The sequence below is a fragment of the Mesoplodon bidens genome, assembly GCF_964165515.1.
Source record: "Mesoplodon bidens genome assembly, chromosome: 10".
Taxonomy (NCBI): domain Eukaryota; kingdom Metazoa; phylum Chordata; class Mammalia; order Artiodactyla; family Ziphiidae; genus Mesoplodon; species Mesoplodon bidens.
This window is the reverse complement of record NC_138172.1, coordinates 96,771,443-96,792,161: the sequence shown is the minus strand read 5'-3', so window position 1 is coordinate 96,792,161 and position 20,719 is coordinate 96,771,443. Positions and strand designations below refer to the sequence as shown.

Genomic DNA, 20,719 nt, shown 5'->3' with positions numbered 1-20,719 from the left:
GTTCAACTTCCAAATATTTGGGGATTTTCCTGATGTCTTTCGGCTGTTTATTTCTCATTTAATTTTGTTGTGGTCAGAGAACATAGAAAGTTCTTTTTTTGAGCAACAGACTTTGTTTTTAAGTTTAAATAGTCATATGTGGCCAGTGGCCCCCTATGATAATTTTCTATTGCTGTCTAACTAATTACCATAAGCTTAGCAGTTCAAGAAACACTTCTTATCTTATAGTTCTGTAGGTCAGAAGCCTGACATGGTCTCACTGGGCTGCAATCAAGATGTCAGCAGGACCATGTTTCTTTCTGGAGGCTCTAGGGGAGAATCTGTTTCCTTGCTCATTAAGCAGAATTAAATCCTTGTGTGCGCCTGAGTTCCTCCTCTCAGTTCAAAGCCATTCCCAGCCTCTTGAGTTCACCTGTGTTCTTTGGATCCTGGTTCCCCTCCTCCATCTTCAAAGCTAGAAATGGCAGGTCAAGTCTCTCATACTTTAAATCTCTTTCTTGCCCCTTCTGTCAATTGACTAAGTTTGAAGGGGTCCTCTGATAATCCAGGATGGTCTCCCCATTTTAGTACCTTAACCTTGTCACACCTGCAAAGTCCCCTTTGCCACGTAAAGGGGCTTATTCTCAGGTCCCTGGAATTAGGGTGGACTTTTACAGAGCCATTATTTTGCCTACCAAACTACTGTATTGTGCACTACAAGTTTACGTGGCATTATATTTTAAAGCGATAACATTTTTAAAATTCTTTTTAAAATTTCCTTTCATTTTTATCATTTTCAGAGCTCTTTATTTATATGTATAGCTCCACATTAAAGTTTTAACCTTTCAGTACAGGTCTGCTGGTAGTGAATGATCTCAGCTTTTGTTTTTCCCCAAAAAAGTCTCTGCTTTGCCTTCATCTTTTGAAAGCTATTATTTTTTGATGTAGACTTCTGGGTTGGCAGTTTATTTTTTCTTTCAGTAGTGTTAAAATGTCACTCCATAGTTTCTGTTGAGAATTTGGCTTTAATTTTTATCTTTGATTCTTTGTATTATTTTTCTACCCTCTGGGTGCCTTTACCCAGCTTTTCTCTTTACCTTTAGTTTTCAGCAGTTCGAATATGATTTGTCTAGGTGGTTTTTCTCCTTTTTTTCTTTTTTTTTTTAAACTTTTATTGCTTTTTTGTTTTTTTTCCACCTTCTTTCCTCATTCTTAATCTTTCTTATTCTTATTCATTCCATGGGGGTTCTCTAAGCTCTTTGGATCTATGGTTTCTTGTTTATTTTTGGAAAATTCTTGGCCACTATTTCTCACATATTTCTACCTCCCTGTTTGTTCTTTCTTCTCCTCCTGTGATTCCAGTTATACATGAGACCATTTGATATTGTCCTGTGGCTCTTCGATGTATTGTTCTTGTTTTTCCCCCGCCATGTTACTTTTCTTCTTTGTGTCCTGTTTGGTTTATGTTTATTGGCCTATCTGTAAGTTTACTTATTCCTTAGTTTTGTTGAGTCTGTTAATGAGCCAATCAGAGGCTTTCTTTATCTCTATTACTTTGTCTTATTTCCAGCGTTTTTGTTTGACCCTCCCACTCTGTTTACATTCCCATTAGTGAGTGTATGTTGTCAACGTTTTCCATGGATATTTTAACGTATTAATTATAGTTATTTAAACTTCCCCGTCTGAGAGTTCTGACATCTGGATCATCTCTGAGTCTGGTTCTTTTGGTTGCTCTGTCTTTTGACAGTGCGTTGATAGTGCACGTATCTTAACTTTTTATTGAATTTTGGAAAGTGCGTGCCTCGCAGTAGATAGTGAGTTCAGTAGTTTTTAATGGCTGGAAATGGGCACTGCTCTTCTGTCAGGTCATCAGGTGGGGAGTTGAGGCAACCTGCTCAGGAGTGGGGCTGCGTTAGGATTTTGGTCCACTGTGTTTATCTTCAGTGTACCATGCTGGCCTCCAGTTCTTCTAGCAGTGGCCTGCCCTTTCCCTGTGCTTATAGCAATGCTGGGATATGGAGTCTCCCCCTCCTTGCCCCTCTGCTCACAGTAGAGCGCTGTGCAAGGCTTTGGTCGGGCAGGTGAGGACTGCTCTTTATCCTGGTGCAGCCTCAGTCGGAGGCAGTTCCGTGTTCCCTGCTGTTCTCCCAGGGTAGCAGACCTCTCATTGTACTGGAATGGGATTTTGGTCCCAGGGCAGTTTCCTACCTCCCCTCGGATAGAGGTTTCCTCATCTGCTCTCCCCCAAGTCACAGTGTGTTTTACCCAAAGCTGCTGCTCTTTTCCCAGCAGCTTAAGCCTTCAGGCTTTTTCTCCACATCAGAGAAGCGTTCAGGCAGGGCCTGGGGCTTGGCACCTTTTCTGCAGTGGCAGCTGAGCCCCTCCCGCGTGCCCGTCATGAGTACCTGGGGGAGGCCTACAGAACAGATCCTGGGTGTGCGTGTGAAGCCCCCTGTGTCCAAGGCCAGGCCTATCCACCCCACGCTCAGCCTCCAGCAGTTTGTTGCAATTTGGGGTGATGCTTTCTCACTCGTTCGCGAGGCTGGCATGTCTTCCTCCACATTCTCCTCTCTGCTTGCCCCAGTGGAGCTGGTCCACACATCCCTCTGTGGAGTTCACGCTGTTTGGTTGCCTTGTGATTATGCTTTATGGTGAACTCAAGAGAAGTTCTGATTTTTGTGATATTTCTGGCTTTTTCTTACTGTTTGGGTCAGGGCAATGCTTTTCGAGTTTCTATATCCTCAGGCAAGAATGGATGTTGAATTTTATTAAATATCATTCACCCTTATTCAGAGTGGTCATGTGAGTTTCTCATTTATTCTTCCTGATGTGGTGAAGTATATCAATAGGTTGCCTGATATTAAATTCAGCCCGTATTTTCTCTTACTCAGAGAATTCTTTCATTAGCAAATATTTTTTTAACATCAGTTAAGGGCTGGATGTGTAGGGATGAATAGTAAACATAAGATCTTATAAGTCTTATATTCTAATCAGAAGGTAGACAAAACATATAAGTAGATAAATAGGGTATTTCATATTGTGATCATAATTATGAAAAATAAACAGGGTTTGGGCAATATGGGGCAACTAATGTAGCAGGTAGACAGGAGGTAACACTGATGTTAGGATTTAAAGGTTGAAAGTGATCCCGGCATTTATTTTTTTATTTTTTTATTTTTTTGCGGTACGCGGGCCTCTCACTGTTGTGGCCTCTCCCGTTGCGGAGCGCAGGCTCCGGATGCGCAGGCTCAGCAGCCATGGCTCACGGGCTCAGCCGCTCCGCGGCACGTGGGATCTTCCCAGACCGGGGCACGAACCCGTATCCCCTGCACCGGCAGGCGGACTCTCAACCACTGCGCCACCAGGGAAGCCCTCTATCCCGGCATTTAGAGTTGAGAGCAGGGAAGGCTTTTCAAGAGATGGCGAGTCCAAGTTCCCAGGGGCAGGAAGGAGACAGGCCTGTTGAGGCGTCAGAGTTCACCCACCACGGCTGAAGCATAGTGAGGAGAGGGAGACGGTGTGGAGGGGGCTTGGGAAGCTGGGTAGAGGACCACGCTGTCTTTTGGCCAAGTTAGATGTTTGAATTCCATTCCGTGAGGAATGGGAAGAACTTGGAGATGGCTGTGGCTTTCTGTCGCTTGCTAAGTGCAATTAGTTGTTCCCATATCTTACATGGTCGGTCCCTGGCTGCTATACTTCTAGTGTGGTTCTTCATTGCACATTAATTTATTTGTTATCTGTCTTGCATTTTCAGTCTCTTTCTCTCTGCTCACTTTTACTTCCTGTTTATAAGCACACTCAACACCCCTTATCCTACAGAAACCTTGCTGTAACCTCCTCTCCTCTGGTACTGGCATCCTGCCTTTCTCTCTCCCTTCACAGCCAAATTCCCAGAACGTGGTCTGTATTTGCTTGCCCTGCTCTTCCCCAGGCCCTCCCTCACTCCTTGCCCTTTTGTGATATGGTTTTTACCCCCCAGGCCCAAGTGACGACTGCTCTGAGATAACAGCCCCCCAAGCCCAGCAGCCTCGTGTCTAGTCCTGTTTATCTGAATGTGATACTTAACACTGTTACCCACATCTTCCTTATTGTAAGTCTCTAAACCCTGGCTTCCTGAGCACTTCACTGTCACATATTTTGTCTTATGTTTCTTATTACTCCCTGTTTCTTGTCGTTTCTAGCTCACCCTTAAATATAGGGATCACCTAAGCTTCTGATGCCAGACTTCTCTCTACTGTATATTCTCTGTGGCTTATCATTTCTGTACTTTTATAAAAACAGCACTCACTACGTACTCCCAGATCTATGCCTCTAGCCCAGACTTCTCTCTAGGTAAAGAAAAGAATATGCATATATATTTAATATATCATAATTTTCATATTGCTGTGTAATCCTTGTAATTATTTCAAATGGATGTATAATGTTATGTTAAGTGCCTCTGCCATAACTAGCCTAACCATTTCCTGTTGAAAATCTAATCCAGGGTCTGCAGCTACAATTTATAATTTTACACATGGATATTGAGTTTGAGATTTAGTGGAATGGGAAGTGAGTTGATTTTTTTTCCCCTCCCAAGCTAGCTCAGTCCTCCCAGAGAGACAGGAAACCTCAGCAGAATCTTTGGCAAACCTTTCTCAGGCTTTCTTGCTTTGAATCAGCTAAGAGGCCCATTGTCACTACATGAGTTCACGGTAGCATTTTAACTCTTGCATGAACGACTGAAAGGCCTTCTAAATGGTCCCCCTACCTCTGATCTCTTGATTCTCTGACACAGTATGCCATCAATTGTTAGAAAACAGGTGGTCCTTGTGTCCCCAAGACCTAAGAGAGATCTGAAGTTTTTCACACTGATGTGTCTTGGAGTCAATTGGAAAAAGAGATTCACCTTCAGTCAAGGCAGGGTTTTAAACACACTGTTAGAATATCCAAATGTGAGAATATCCTTTGTCATACTTTAGCTCCTATTTCCCTAACCATTCACCTTTTTCCAGTCAAGTGGCCTCTGCAATCTCTCCAAGCTGTTCTCGACCTCCTAATTGATGGAGAGCTGGCTTGTTTATAAAGCCCAACAAGTCAGGGATTCTGACAGTGGCTATGCTGCCAATTTTGGTCCCTCTTCTAAGTGCAATTTGTGTCTTTTAAATGAATTCCTATTTGGATTTCTGACCTGTTGATGCCTCAGAATTTCTGCCTGATTGTCAGCCATTTCCAGTAGCATGCTGACCAGAATATAATTTTCAGCAGTTGGTCGACCTTGATTTTGAGCCTTTCCACCCACTGCCTGATCTGAGTGTGCATTCTCACTGTGTAAGGAAAGAGGGTTGTGCTTCATCATTCACACAGAGGGTTATGTGCCCTCAAGGATGTCCAGCCCTAGTGTTGGTAAAAAGCAGCAGCTCTGGAATCATATGGTGATAACTATAAAGCAGCGTTTGTACCGTGAGGCAGAGGGAAGGCCTGTGCACTGGGAGGTGGGAGAATGAGCGTATAACAAAGGCATCATCCTTGTACGCCTTCCACCACTGTCTCATGGTCTTTCTTTCTGCTTCCTCTAATTTATTTTCATGTTAGTCTACCAAAATAACAAATTGCCATTAAAAGTATTGAAAAACCTAAGCATTGATGGTAAAGAGCTGCTCCCCTCCCATCTCCCACCCCAAGCTGTGTTTCTGCTTCGACCCATTCTGGTCTATACCCTCTCTTAACTCCGTGGCCTATGGTAACTGTATACTGTATGTTGTCGACATAGCCACAATGTTTGATTATTACATTCTTTCCTGGACGTAAGGGGGCGGGAGAAAATAACTCCAGTCACGCTTCGATAGGTTTGAAATTAATCAAGATTAAGTTGAGTTGAAAACACGATCCTGAGTGTATGATTCTCCAAGACCCGAGGGTCTGCTACCTCACACTTCAGGGCATGGGTTCCCAAGAGGAGGCTTGTATCTCTGATTCCTAGCCAGAAGGCTTAGCCATTCCCTCTGTGCACTCCAGCCAAGGGATGGAGGGTAACAATCACATGCAACTTGCTTAATGCCACCTCTAGAATGATAATGTGGGATTCACCTCAGGTGTGCCTGGTAACTTCCCTCTTCACATCTGTCTCATCCGCTCCACCACCCTCTCCCCTCCTGATAGCAGCAACAGCAGCAACAAGCTCCTTGCCTGTAGAGAGCAATCCAGCATCGAAGGTCATCCCCTTCCAACCACCCATGGTGGAATGGACGTTATCCCTTGAACGAGGGGAGTGAACCCTGGAAAAGGAGATCCAACAAATCTTAGAAGAGTGGACACAACTCAGACAAACACTGTTGGGAACATATTCTCCATTGAATACCACTCCCTGTGATTCCCCATGATCTCAGGCAATAGAAAAGCAGAGAGAACGTGAAAAGACAGACCAAAAACTCAGCCTTAAAGGAAATATTACCTCAGAAACAGAAGCTTTTTTTTAGGCAATGAACTTAATCAGAACATAAATTTATTAAAGCAACAGTTCAAATATAATATGAGACGGTAAAAGGAGATGATATGGGCAACACGGAACTTAGGGAACAAAATGAGAACAGAGCAATGTCCGTCCAAAACTAATAAACGAATTTGAAACAGCAAGGAATTTAATGGCCTGAAAATCACATTACTGATGTAAGGGAAGAAGCTTTAGATAATTCTAGAAAGAGTGAAGGAGAAAAACAAAAAGATTGAAGAGATTTAGCTCACCATAAGGGTGGTCCTGCACAAAGGTCATTTTTTTTGGCTGCGTTGGGTCTCCGTTGCTGCACGCAGTCTTTCTCTAGTTGCAGCGAGTGGGGGCTACTGGGCTCTAGGTGTGCGGGCTTAATTGCTCCGTGGCATGTGGCATCTTCCCAGACCAGGGCTCGAACCCGTGTCCCCTGCATTGGCAGGTGGATTCTTAACCACTGCGCCACCAGGGAAACCCTGTAAAGACAATTGATGTCAGTAAAGTAAAAGAGCCAACCCCAAAGAAAAAAAATTGGCCAGAAAATGTATTTGAAGAAATAACATAAGAAAAAATTTCTGAAATAAACTAAATGAATTTCCTTTTAGAGGTCATTGTGTTCCAGGAAAAAAAGTGGAACGTTGTACAGTGGTTAACTCTGAGCTGACTACTAGTCATGTTATTAGACTTTGAAAATAAAGGTTTTTGCAGGTATGCTGGCAGAAAAAAGGCAAGTCACCTCAAGGAGGAGAAACGACCAGTCAGGCTGGCAGCAGGCTTCTCTTTACAAGCTTCATTGCCAGAAAGCAAAGGAGTGTGCAAAGTTTTGAAGGAAAGAAATCGTATATTAGCACCAGGTCTTAAAATTCAAATAGAGAACGAAGAGTAAACAACTATGCAAATAGAATGTAAGTGTTATAAACATTCATCAAAGAGAGATGAGTCCGTCTTCATCTAAAATTAAAACATGGTTCGTAAAATCTGTTTAAAATATGTTTTTTCAAATTCTTAACTTTAGAGGAATTACGTCTATAAAGAAATAGGGATCTTAAGTCATTTCTTCCTTTTCACTTCAGCTTCATTTTCTTTAAGTACAAAGTTGAATTGTACTTCCTAAAACGAAAACAAATACATAGAATGTTCCCTTTAAAATGTAATGTGGTATTTCTGGTTTTAGCTGTGGATTGAATTTTTGCATTTTTTTCTTTGGAGTGTAAGCCGTTGTTTAATTTTTTTTTTTTTTACACCTAACTTTACCTAAAAATAAAATCTTATTACGGAAAGTATGTAAAACATAACAAAATAAACCTATCTATCCCACCCAAGGCTCTGGTTGCATAGGGTTTTGGTTGGGCTTGGCATGGGCAGGTTTTTAAAAAATCTCTTGTGCTTCTGCTCTCACAGTTGCCTGAGTTGGGAACTGCCATTCCTCCAGGTGGCTGCTGGGCTCTGCTTTTGTATTTATTTTAACAGCCTCGTGGCTCTCACTTTTGTTTCAACCCACCCCCAAGCTCCCGGGAAGTGAGTAGGGAAACTACGCACCCGAGATGCTGATCATCATTTTTCGTTTCGCCTGCTTGCTTGTATGGTTAACGAGAGGCATAAAGTACATCACTGACTTTATTGCATTCATCCTGAAGAGGGAGAACCACTGGGGAAACATCATTTTATAAATGAGTGGGTTGAAGAATAAAAAAGGTTTGCTCAACATCATTTTGTAGAGGTATCAACAATATGATACTTTTTTTTCTATTTTTCTTTAGCTCAAATAGTTTCATCATGAGACACCACCACCCCCACCCTTTTATTTGCCCTTCTGATTATGGTGGGTAAATGTATCTTTAGTGGATTAGTATGCAATTTTTTTCATTAAATTAATACATGAAAGCACATAAACTGATGTCACAAGATGACCAGAATATTTTATTTTATGTAAATTCTTCTGTTAATGCAAAGCGGTTACTTTGGTATAGACATTTTGGTCTAATATGAATTTTTAATAGGTACATTTTAAGAGCTATTTGAAAATAATGAGGAATTAGAGTATTTGGCTTTTCTACAAGTAAGTAATATAAGCTTGAATAATTTTTGTTTACGTGCCCGAGGATCCAACAAATCGAAACAAACGAAATTATGGCAAGCAGTTATTGCTCAAAAATACAATACTTGACAGAGATTGTGGTGGTTGATGCCATTTAAATGGTGATTTATTTCAACACAGCAAGAAAGGAGGCGGTTTCATCTCTTCTGTCCTGTTATAGGTTCTGTCTACCTACTCACCTATCATTAGTGGCAAAGAAACATAGCCATTGAATATTTTGTTCAATTAAAATGGTGATTTTTATTTTAAAACTAAGGGCCATTACAACATTATGACTTTAAAATTTTGTTGGTGAAGAACCACAAGTAAGTGTATTATTTTACTTTCATATTTTTCTGTTTTTGATATAACTGTTATATTAGCAATTCTTCACGGTTCTATCAGTGAATATCCCATGATCATCTGAGGTATCTGTGTCTAAAAATTATCGTATAGTAACCTTTGTTCTCATAAGAATATCAGTATTGCCTATTGTGGAGCAATACTGTTATGTAGAAACTTGCTGAGAAGTTTGCTTTAAAAGATACTAAATGTGATAAGACAAATACCCAGCATTAAAAGGTTGAATTTTCTTCTTTGCGGGCCAGCTCTCTTAAGACTATTGTGTAGGGTCCTCAGCTGCAAGGGTGAAGGGGGAGGATAATTTAGTTTTGAAACATCAGGTTCCAGGACTGTGGCGAGATAGGGGGTCAAGAAAGGAACACAGCGTTCTAGAAATGTGCACTAAGGTCTTCGCATGATTGTTTCAACAGATGTTGATGGCCAGCATTCTTAATATTGCCAGAATGTAGGAATGCAGTTTTATCCAAACTGGCTTTCCTTTAAGTTGCCTTCTTCAGTTGTCATAACACCCTTGTGATCGTAATGTTAATCTAAAAAAATCATAGTTGGTGTACATCCCATTTTACCAATTGGTTTTCATTTTTCTTTTTTGAACAGAAATCTTAGAGGCTGGTATTAAAGGAACTTCAGAATCACTTAAAGGTGTGAAACGAAAAAAGATTGTAGCCGAGAATCACCTGAAAAAAATACCAAAATCCCCACTGAGAAATCCTCTTCAGGCAAAACACAAACAAAATACAGAAGAGTCATCTTTTGCCATTCTTCAGAGTGCGGTGGAGTCCCACAAGAAGCAGAATCACAGTCCTGTAAAAAATGGGAAGCAGTTTACCAAACACAATGGAGAAACCCCTGGGATAATTGCCGAGTCCTCTAAATTGCAAGAGTCTGTCTCCCCGAAGAAGCCCTCGTTTCTGCAGCACCCATCCGAGCCGCGCCGGTGGAGGTCGGAAGGCTCTGACCCCACCAAGCCTGGTGTCCCCGAGGGAAAATGTGACTCCAGTTCTCTGTCCAGTAAAAGCAGGACTGACCACCATGAATGTATCTCCTCTCACTGCAGCCCCCCGCCCTCCTCGTATGCAAACACCGCGTTCGATGTCTTACTGAAGGCCATGGAGCCAGAACTGAGCACCTTGTCGCAAAAGGGCTCCTCTTGTGCGGTTAAGAGTGAAAAACTGAGACCAAATAAAACTGTACGACCCCCTTCTCACCTGAACAATAGCCCGATGGATGCCCCCGATCCGACCCCGCAAGAACCGGCCGCCCAATCACAGCTGCCTCCTCGGACCTCATACGCCGGGCACGTGTCTGCCGCTCAGAAGAACAACCAAGCAGCACTTCAGGCCGTTTCTCCTTCATATAATCCACGCGAACACCCTGTTTCTAAACCTGGCCAACAAAATCAGCAGCTACCAGCGTGTTCGGGTTTCGCCAGATCACTCACGAGTCTGCAGAATCAGGAGAACGCCCAACTTGAACACGTCTGTAACGCAGCAGTTATGTCCTCCGTAGGTGTGACTTCACCCTCCAGTAGAACTCAGGTTTCTCCTCCAAACCAGCAAGTGGATGCTGCCTTGCCGCTGTCAGTGAGCCCCGCCCTTTCCACGCGGTCACCTCCCACGCCAATGTACAACTCAACTCCTGTGGCCTCTGTCGTTAATCACAGCGTGGAACAAATGTGCAGTCTTCTTCTGAAAGATCAGAAGCCAAAAAAACAAGGAAAATACATCTGTGAGTATTGCAATCGAGCTTGTGCAAAGCCCAGTGTGCTTTTAAAGCACATCCGCTCCCACACTGGAGAGCGACCCTATCCCTGCGTGACCTGCGGGTTTTCATTTAAGACTAAAAGTAACCTCTACAAGCACAAAAAATCCCATGCACATACTATCAAACTGGGTCTCGTCTTGCAGCCAGATGCTGGTGGCTTGTTCATGTCTCACGAATCCCCCAAAGCACTTAGTATCCATTCAGATGTGGAAGATAGTGGGGAGAGTGAAGAGGAGGGCGCTGCTGACGACAGGCAGAACGACCCGGGCTCCATGGACCTGCAGCCTGTGCAGATAATGAAAATGGTATCCAGCTCAGAAGCTTTACCAAAATTGGGTTCCATTCCCAGCAATCCAGATCCTGTGGTAGGTGACTTTTCACTACAGGACAGATCTTCAGAACCCCAGGCTGTGACAGAGTTACCAAAGGTTGTGGTCCACCCCATCGGTGTGTCCCCTTTAAGAGCTGAGAGCCCGAAGGTTACGGATTCCAAGCCTGAACCTTCTAGGGCACAGAAGCAGAAAGACCTTCAGGTAACCGGTAGACTGTCCCGCTCAGCCTGGGCGTCCTCCCTGGAGATGGATGAGAAGTGCCATCAGAAGGGCGACGTGAGTCAGCCGGAGGGAAAACAAGAATCTCACTTGGGAACGGTACATGCCCAGCTACAAAGGCAGCAGGCCACCGATGACTCCCAAGAGCAGCAAGGAAAACTCCTCCTGAGTCCTCGCAGTTTAGGAAGTACGGATTCTGGTTACTTTTCACGTTCTGAAAGTGCCGACCAAGCAGTGAGTCCACCGACGCCCTTTGCCAGAACGTTCCCCGCCCCGGAGCAGGACTCTAACAAGAATAATGGGTCCTCTGCACCTCGTGTCAACACACCAGCAGCTTCGGCTCTTCCAGCAGGTGACAAAGCGTCACTCCTCCCAGGTCAGATGCGCCCACCTTTGGCGACAAAAACGCTTGAGGAACGGATATCAAAGCTTATCTCAGACAACGAAGCCTTGGTAGATGACAAGCAACTGGATAGTGTAAAGCCACGGAGAACCTCTCTCTCACGACGGGGAAGCATCGATTCCCCCAAATCGTACATATTTAAGGATTCTTTCCAGTTTGATTTAAAACCAATGGGACGGAGAACAAGTTCAAGCTCTGATATACCAAAGTCCCCTTTCACTCCCACAGAGAAATCAAAGCAGGTGTTTCTTCTCTCTGTACCTTCCCTCGACTGTCTGCCCATCACCAGAAGTAATTCTATGCCTACCACAGGGTACTCAGCAGTCCCTGCGAGCATCATCCCTCCCCCACACCCACTGAGAGGAAGTCAGTCCTTTGACGACAAAATTGGTGCTTTCTACGACGATGTCTTTGTACCAGGGCCTAACACTTCTGTGCCCCAAAATGGGCATCCCCGCACTCTTGTCAGACAAGCAGCAGTAGAAGACTCTTCAGCAAATGAAAATCATGTTCTCGGTGCCGGGCAGTCCTTGGACGAGAGCCATCATGGAGGCAGCCCCGCTGGTGAGACCGCAGCAGCAAGAAGCAAGCCCCCAGCCCCGGGTTCACACTTGGAAAAGAAGAAGTCTCATCAGGGGCGAGGGACCATGTTTGAGTGTGAGACCTGTAGAAACAGGTATAGGAAACTGGAAAATTTTGAAAATCATAAGAAATTTTACTGTTCAGAGTTGCACGGACCAAAAACCAAGGTAGCTCTGAGGGACCCTGAGCACAGCCCAGTGCCCAGCGGTGCACAGCCTCCCATTCTGCACTACAGGGTCACCAGTGCCACCGGGGTCTGGGAGCAGACGCCCCAGATACGAAAAAGGAGAAAAATGAAAAGTGTCGGAGATGACGACGAACTTCAGCAAAACGAAAGTGGAGCTTCTCCCCAGAGCTCCGAGGGCCTCCGGTTTCAGAGCGCTATGGGCTCGGTTCCCAGTTTGTCTCAGCAGAACGCTGCCATAACTGGTGACCAGCCGCCTAGAAATATCCAGCTGCAGACCTCCCCGATTCAGCTCATGGCCAGAGGCCCCGAACAGCCCCCAGACCCGAAGCCGTGCTCCGTCGTCGTGGAAGAGCACATGAGCTCGGTTGCCCAGGACAGGACTGAGCCCAAGAGACATGGGGCCGGCATCTCCGTCATCCAGCACACGAACTCCCTGAGCAGACCCAGTGCGCTGGACAAGCTGGAGTCTCGTGAAGGCGCTTCCCCCGTTTCTTTCCAGGAGCTGAGAACGGGGAAGCCCGGGTCTCTGCACATAAGAGGGATTTCCCAAGAGGAAGGCCGCCTGCCCCAGAACACGTCTCAGCCCACCGAGCCTGCACTGTCTGATGCTCTGAGAGGGGACCTTCAGGAAAGTTCCAGAAAGATCTCAGGTGAGCGACACGTGTTAGGACAGCCCTCAAGACTCGTTCGGCAGCACAACATCCAAGTCCCAGAAATCCTGGTCACAGAAGAGCCAGATCGGGACCTGGAAGGCCAAGGCCACGATCAGGAGAAGTCTGAGAAGTTCAGTTGGCCTCAGCGGAGCGAAACCTTGTCCAAACTGCCAACAGAGAAACTGCCGCCCAAAAAGAAGAGGCTCCGTCTTGCCGAGATCGAGCACTCCTCAACCGAGTCAAGCTTGGACTCCACTCTCTCCAGGAGTCTAAGCAGGGAGAGTAGTTTATCTCACACTTCGAGTTTCTCTGCTTCCTTAGACGTAGAGGACGTTTCTAAGACTGAGGCCTCCCCCAAAATCGATTTTCCGAATAAAGCGGAGTTTCTCCTGATTCCACCTGGCTCTAACACCCTGAACGTTCCTGGGAGCCACCGGGAAATGAGGCGCGCTGCATCGGAACAGATTCACTGCCTGCAAGTGTCGATGGAGGTCTCTGATTTCAGAAGTAAATCATTCGACAGTGGAAGCATTACTCCACCTCAGCCAGCACTGCTTGCTGAATTGCAGCCTCCGACATCCCCTTCTGGCATGGGGGTTGCCGGGCACGTGCCTCTCTTGGAAAGACGAAGAGGCCCACTGATACGGCAGATCTCTTTGAACATCACTCCGGAGAGTCATCTATCTCCTGGGAACCCATCCTCTTTCCAGACTATCACTCGTCCTGGTGTGAACACAGTGCCATTTCAGGGGCCTCAGCTCACTCATGCACCTTCACCTGAGTTTCCTGCAAATACTTTGCACTCCCAGACTCAGATTAAGGATCTGCGAGCAGAAACTCTGAGTTCCAACTCTCCAAACATCTTTCCTGTTCAACAGCTTCTTGGTATCCATTTGTTAGACCAAATCCACACACCCCTTACCCTCCCAGACACACAGATGTCTCCGCAGGTGTCTACACAGAGTGTCAAACCAGATGCAAGCCCCGGTGGACATGTATCTTCTAAAAGTGAGGATTGCTTTGCTCCCAAGTACCAACTTCAGTGTCAGGTGGTCCCTTCGACCCAGCCTTGCGCTTCTAACCCTGTACATCCTCTGCCAAAGCAAGTTCTTTCAGACCCAGCTGGGGCCACCCATCGTGCGACCTCGTTGACATTACCAGCCAAGTTAGTAGAAGCCACGTCTAATTCGTGTCCTCTGCCACCACTGAAGGTCGGGCCTCTCGGCAGTCAGGGGCTAAAGGTGCCAGCATCCTTGGCGCTGCCCTTGCACCTGCAGAGTCGGGTCCCAGCGTACTGTTTCACCACGGCCACAGCTCTGCCGCAGATCCTAGTGACCCAAGATCTATCCAGTCAGCCGATTTGCCAGGCTAATCGCAGTATGGTGCCAATCAGCGAAGAACAAAATTCCGTGCCAAAATCGCAATACGATCACCGGAATGCTTTGCCAAACCCAGAGGGAGAACTTGTCTGTGAGAATGTTATTTCAGAGATGGGCCAAAATTCGTCTCCATCAGAATCCTTGCCTGTAACTCAGAAAATGTCTGTTGGTAGACTTTCCCCCCAGCAAGAATCTTCAGCTTCAAGTAAAAGGATGCTATCCCCAGCAAATAGTTTAGACATTGCCATGGAAAAGCACCAGAAGCGAGCCAAGGATGAAAATGGAGCTGTCTGTGCAACAGATAGTAGACAGTTGGAAGCACTGAGTTCAAGAGCTCATGAAGTTGGTAAGCAGAAGAAGCCTGTTCTGGTGAGGCAGGTTTGTACTACAGAGCCCCTTGAAGCTGTGATATCGGAACAGGATATTTTTTCTCACCCTGAAGTTAGTAGTGAGGCTCTGCATTTGACTGATGTTTCACCAGCTGATAATTTGTCGTCAGGACACTCCAAGCCTGTGGTTATAGAACCTATAAAAGAACTGCAGGAATTTGAAAGCATCTCGTCGGCCACATCGCTGACTCTGACAGTTAGAAATTTAGCTGTCCCTGCAGAGAAAACTCAAATTTCTCCTTCGGAACATGTAGACAATAACCAAGAAAGGAAGTCACCAGGGGTTAAAAATCCAGGCGACAAAGCGAACATCCAAGAACAGAGTCAGTCCGCAGCCCCCACTCCTTCCACGTGTAAGGCGGGTGACACACAGCAGCCGTCCTTCCCCAGTCTGAAGACTGCAACCAGCTTCACGTGGTGTTACCTGTTGAGGCAGAAAGCCCTGCACCTGCCCCAGAACGACCAAAAGACTTCGGCCTACACCGATTGGACCGTGAACGCCAGTGATCCAAATCCACTCAGCTTGCCTACCAAAGTGGCTCTCTCTCTCCTGAACTCAAAACAGAAGACCGGAAAATCTCTATATTGTCAAGCAATAACGACCCATTTCAAGTCAGATTTATTGGTCTATTCAAGCAGATGGAAAAGCAGCTTAAGCAAGGTACTTGAAATATCATTTATCTTCAAAAATAGTCTGTGCAAGTTAGTTCCAAAATGTCTGGATGTCTTTAAAGATTTCGATTGGAGGTTGTATTTTAATTTTGAATGACAAATTGTGCTTTCTAAGTGTACAGTTATTTGAAAGAAAGAATGATAAGTTTACCCAGGGAGTTATACTGATAAAGGTTACCCAGAGTCCTCTAAGATTTGATTTTCTTGTTAGGTGAGAGAAGATTGTGTTTATGCTTTATCCCTGCTAATGAAGGGGAACAGAGGTGTGAATATTGGGGATTGTTCTATTTCATTTTAAAATATAAGCAGAGACCCATTCATCCTTGTTTTATGCAGATCTGACCACTCTCCCCTCACCATGCTGATCCCAGCTCTCTCCCTATGTAGCTCTGAGAATCATCTTAGTACTAGAGAGAAGATTCACAAAATAACTGTACACTTGATAATTAAGTTGGTTTGGTCAGGATTTGTACAGTAAGGTCGTAAAATGATAATTTGGGGTTATTTGTGGAATAAAACTATAATTAGAGTTGGCTTTATAAAATGGGGAAAATCATTTAAATGATTAAGAATAAATAGATAAGGGTATTAGGTTGGACTCTGGACATGCAGAATTATAGATTAAGTTCTTGATCTCTACAGGCTCACAAGCACATAATACAGGTTCATAAATATTTATTTATCAATACGAAAATATCACAGTATCAGTATTATAATAGAAGTGCCTACAAGTTTAATAAAAGAAGGAAGTCTCTAACACTGTCAGTAGCTTGAGGAGGAGGTATGGATACAAGGAAGATATTCCAAAAGTAGTGATACTTCAGCTGAGTCTTTAAAAAAGAAAAAAAAAAAGTAGGGATTTTTTTTTTCAGGCAAACAAGAGTGAGAAATTTTAATAGTCTGCCAAGTGATGTGGAAGTGAGAATGAACTTAGTTCATTTAAAGAGCCCCGAGGAGTCCAACATGGCTAGAAGGTGTTGGAAGTTTGAAACACTGACGTAATTTGAAGTTGGAAATGTAGATAAAGACCAAAGAATATGCATGGTGGTAGAGAGCCTTTGATATTTTCTCAGTGGAGGAGGGTGCATCCAAACCATTCAGAATTTAATTTTTAAATGCTCAGACTCTACATCTACTAAGTCAGATGGAAAATGAGACTTGAGCGTGAGAATTTAAACAGCGCTTCACGTATGTATGTGCCTGAAGTGCCTATGAAAAGTGGCTCTCCTTCAGTACCAGGTGCCTTGGTAGAAATGCCTTGGGGAATGCACATCTGGATTTGGAGCTGGGAGAGAGTTCCGGGTGGAAGGTGTAGAGATCGTTCAGTGCGTAGGTGCAATTAATGAGGTTTTTAGAGAGAAGGGCCTGGAATGGATCCCGAGATCCCTACTATTCAAAGGCTTGAGTGGATGAAGAAAGTCCACGTAGGAAATGAGAGAGATTGTTCATTAAGGAAGGAGGGGGACTACGAGAAAGTGGTATCACACAGATCAAGGAAGAAGATATTTTAAAGAGAGTTGTTCAAGCCAAGAGGTCAAACAAAGATGAAGACTAACATGGTGTCTGGACTGAAGGGTGCTGAGGTCCCGGAGACATGAGTTCTATGGGCAAGTGGCCGTGGAGGACTCGGTGCTGGGTTGACTGTTAACTCACAACCCAAATGTGCATGTATTTATCATTCAAAATGGAAGAGAACAGGTCGATGCTAAAGTGAAAGCATTTCTAAGAGAAGCAAGGTGTCAGCAACATACAGTGTATAGAGCGGTCAAGCATATAAACTAAGGAAATAGTAGAGATTTTGGCATTTAGCTTGTTGGTGAGTAGAAGTCAGATTTGATAGCAAGAAAGTGAGCAAAGGATAAGTGGGAATTTGGTACCGAGAAGAAGGTAAGAAATAGGATTACTGTTAGAGGTATAATGTCAAGGAAAGGCATGTGTGTATTCCAAACCTGATGTGTTTGTCAGGAAAAGAGGAGGCAGTTGCACTTGCACATGTCAGGGTCAGTGTCGTTACCCCTTCACACCACCTTTTTGAGACACTCAGGCCAGCAGCTGTTCTTTACGCCTGGCTGTGTAAGGACAGGGCCTTCCCAGGGGATTCTTCCCGAGGCCACATAGGCCCCTGGGTCCATGATGCACACACTCTCTTGTCACTTGCTGTTATGAGGTCATCGCAATATGATAGCTGTCTACTTGGTGGTGTCATTTTTAAAGGAAGTTTCTAACAAAGAGGACCTTGATCAGAAAAGTTGTGCCTTGTGTTGGGCTTGGCCAGAGGACTGGAGTTTGAGCCCTTGCTGTTAGCACTTGACGTTGGACAAGTGACTTAACCTTACGCGTGTCCTTCCTCACTGGGATGTGATCCACCAGTGCTGGCTGCCTCACAAGGATATGTGAGAGCAGAGGAGGCTGGGGAGTGAGAAAAGAGGTGGTAAATAGTGCGGTTGTATAAAATCGTGAGGTCGCGTCACTACAGAGTTTCCGTAGGAAAAGCACACACTGTTTATTATTCTGATGTTCACTACTTTTTTCTAGAGATTTTAGTATTATCAGGCCAAGACCTAACTTTTGACCTGACCTGTAATTCACAGTTATCAGTATTCAGGAACTTTTGAGTGGATATAGAGAGGAAACCTAATTATGGTTTAAAATGATGGGAGGAGGGGAGAATAAAATACTGGGAAATGGAGCTTCGGCTCTAACTTTACACTGCACTGATGTTGAAGGGGAGTTAAGTCATGTTTTTCAGGAGTATGAGACATTATACCATAAGGAGGTAACTAGCTCTTTTCCATCTTTAAATAATAAACTCTTTAACAAATATACTTAAACTGTAGTCTGAGTGGTTGGTTAGCTATAAGAAAGAATATTTAGTTTATTTTTAAAAGTTCCTAAAATTAAACTCATGGAATACCAGGGTGGAGGGTTGTAGAGTCTTTATTTGGGGGTGTCAGTGGAATGTGGTGGGAGTTTAAAGTAGCATAAGATGTGTCAGTTTGCTGTGATTCAGACAGACAAAGGAGGCGATAAAGCAATGACCTTTAAAGCTGTTATGTCCTTGAAATGCCTTCCACTAAGCTAACCGTATGCACTGTACTCTGCCATGTTTTAATTTCCAAGTGAAACACTAGCATGTTTGTGTTTTCAGTTTTATTAAATTAGTGTCTCTCTCTTTTTTTTTTCCCTTTCAGAGAGCATTAGGTAATCAAAAGTCCACAGTAGTTGAATTCAGCAATAAAGATGCCTCTGAAATTAACAGTGAGCAAGATAAAGAAAATTCCTTAATCAAAAGTGAACCAAGAAGAATTAAAATATTTGATGGAGGGCAAGTACAAATTTTCCTTCTTAAATGTACATTTAAACTTACTTTTTAAATGTACATTTGCTTTCATGTGAATGAAGACTTACCAGTGCCGATTTTATATAAACGTTGCAAGGTTTCTCAGCTTATTAACAGAATCTTCATGGCAAAATACATGTTAGGTATGATGTTAAATAATGCCATTTTGATCAAGAAAATGACAACTATTTAGAAAACATTGTAGGTTCTAGGAGGCAGCTAAGCACTAAGTTTTCAGAGTGAACCCTGCCTGGGTTTCACGTTGATTCATAATAAGGAGTGAACTGAAAAAATCTGCTCTAAAAGAGATGAATCATTGCCTGTTTGATGTCTTCTGTGAATTCGGTTGTGAGAAAAATTGTAAAAGCCAACTGTAGTTAAAATGAAGCTCAGAAATATTTCAGTACTTATAGCTGTGATTGAATTTAACAATAAAGAAAACTTTTAAAGCAGTCACTTAGAGGAGCTATTTTTAAATTAAACCTGGTATTGAATAAAGTTGTTTGATTAGAACTAGCTATTAGAATATTGTGTTGATGTGAAACGCTGGAACATTGTGTTACTTACATGTGCATAACATTTATATTTATTGAGTGTAAAAACTGTGCCTTGTTTTATTTTTTAGGTTGAATTTCAATCATCAGTATTTTCTCAAAGACATAGTATCCAATTGCCCTATTCATTTTCCTTTTCTTTAAATTAGATATAAATCAAATGAAGAGTATGTATATGTCCGAGGCAGGGGAAGAGGAAAGTACATTTGTGAAGAATGCGGAATCCGTTGTAAGAAACCTAGTATGTTAAAGAAACACATACGAACCCATACAGATGTCCGCCCCTACCACTGCACTTACTGTAACTTCTCCTTTAAGACTAAAGGTATGAGATGACATCGCTTCATGGTCCTTTATTATATGCATTGAGTTAGTAGAGCTAAGACCCAACTTTACATATTCCTTGACCAAGGATGCAGTAGCTTAAATAGAATAATATAAATTACATCTTGTCAACATCATAGTCTTACCTCTTTATATATTTCTAGACCTCTTGAGAAAAAGTTTTTAATTACACACTTTTAGAATATACGTAATAAATATGACATTTGAAAAGGAGCAACTGCCCTTTTTTCTTTTACTTCTCAAATTAGAGTTGTATAACATGATGACTAACACGTTTTCAAAAATACTTACTTTGGAGCTAAAGAAGAATAAAGAAATTTTCATGATCACATTGTAGATGCGTTTCAGTGCTAAAAGATTAAAGAAAAAATTAAAATAATAACTACAGTAAAGTTATACTGATTACATTCATGTAATGTAATTATTTATTATCTAATTTTACTCATGCATAACCATTTCTTTTTCTTTCCCATGAAGCTTTTTTACTGAAGTACTGTTGAATATCAGCTTCAAAAAATTTCTAAATTTTGTACTATTTAATGTTTGTGGAACTCAGAACTAGTAATTAAAATTATATTTAGTACCATTTCTGTATTCTTTATATGTTTTTATTTAAATTGTAAGCCTTTATTGTAGTTAAGGTAATTTTACTCTCTACAAATTTCCTGTGACATATAATGAATAAATACACTATTATAAAACGTTTGCTTTCTCCATTAGGTTCCTTGTTTATGAATCATTATACAAAAATTTCTTGCTTGAGACTTTAATTTCATATACCACCCTTTAGAAAGTAAGAATCTCACAAATACAAAGCAATATAATCATAAAATTATTTGTCTGAAAGGACAAAATCTGTGAAAAATATTTAATCAATTTTTTTATAGAGCTACATTATTTTTATCCCTTTTCAGTTAACATTTGCTTTTTTTCTGATTATATTGGTTGTCTTTGCAGTTTTTGCTTTAAAGATTGATCAACTCTTTAGCAAAATTTATTCTATATTTTGGCCAGTATT

The 20,719-nt window shown here is 42.9% G+C and overlaps 1 protein-coding gene across 5 annotated transcripts in view; it reads left to right on the top strand.

Moving 5' to 3' along the window:
• HIVEP1 (HIVEP zinc finger 1) overlaps positions 1-20,719 on the top strand; it is a 142,871-nt gene that overhangs the window by 96,080 nt on the left and 26,072 nt on the right. For all 5 annotated transcript variants that reach the window (XM_081245992.1, XM_081245995.1, XM_081245993.1 and 2 more), the window contains exons 4-6: positions 9,480-15,451; positions 18,654-18,787; positions 19,506-19,681. In XM_081245992.1, coding sequence (XP_081102118.1) covers positions 9,480-15,451; positions 18,654-18,787; positions 19,506-19,681 — 6,282 coding nt within the window. The remainder of the gene's footprint in view (positions 1-9,479; positions 15,452-18,653; positions 18,788-19,505; positions 19,682-20,719) is intronic.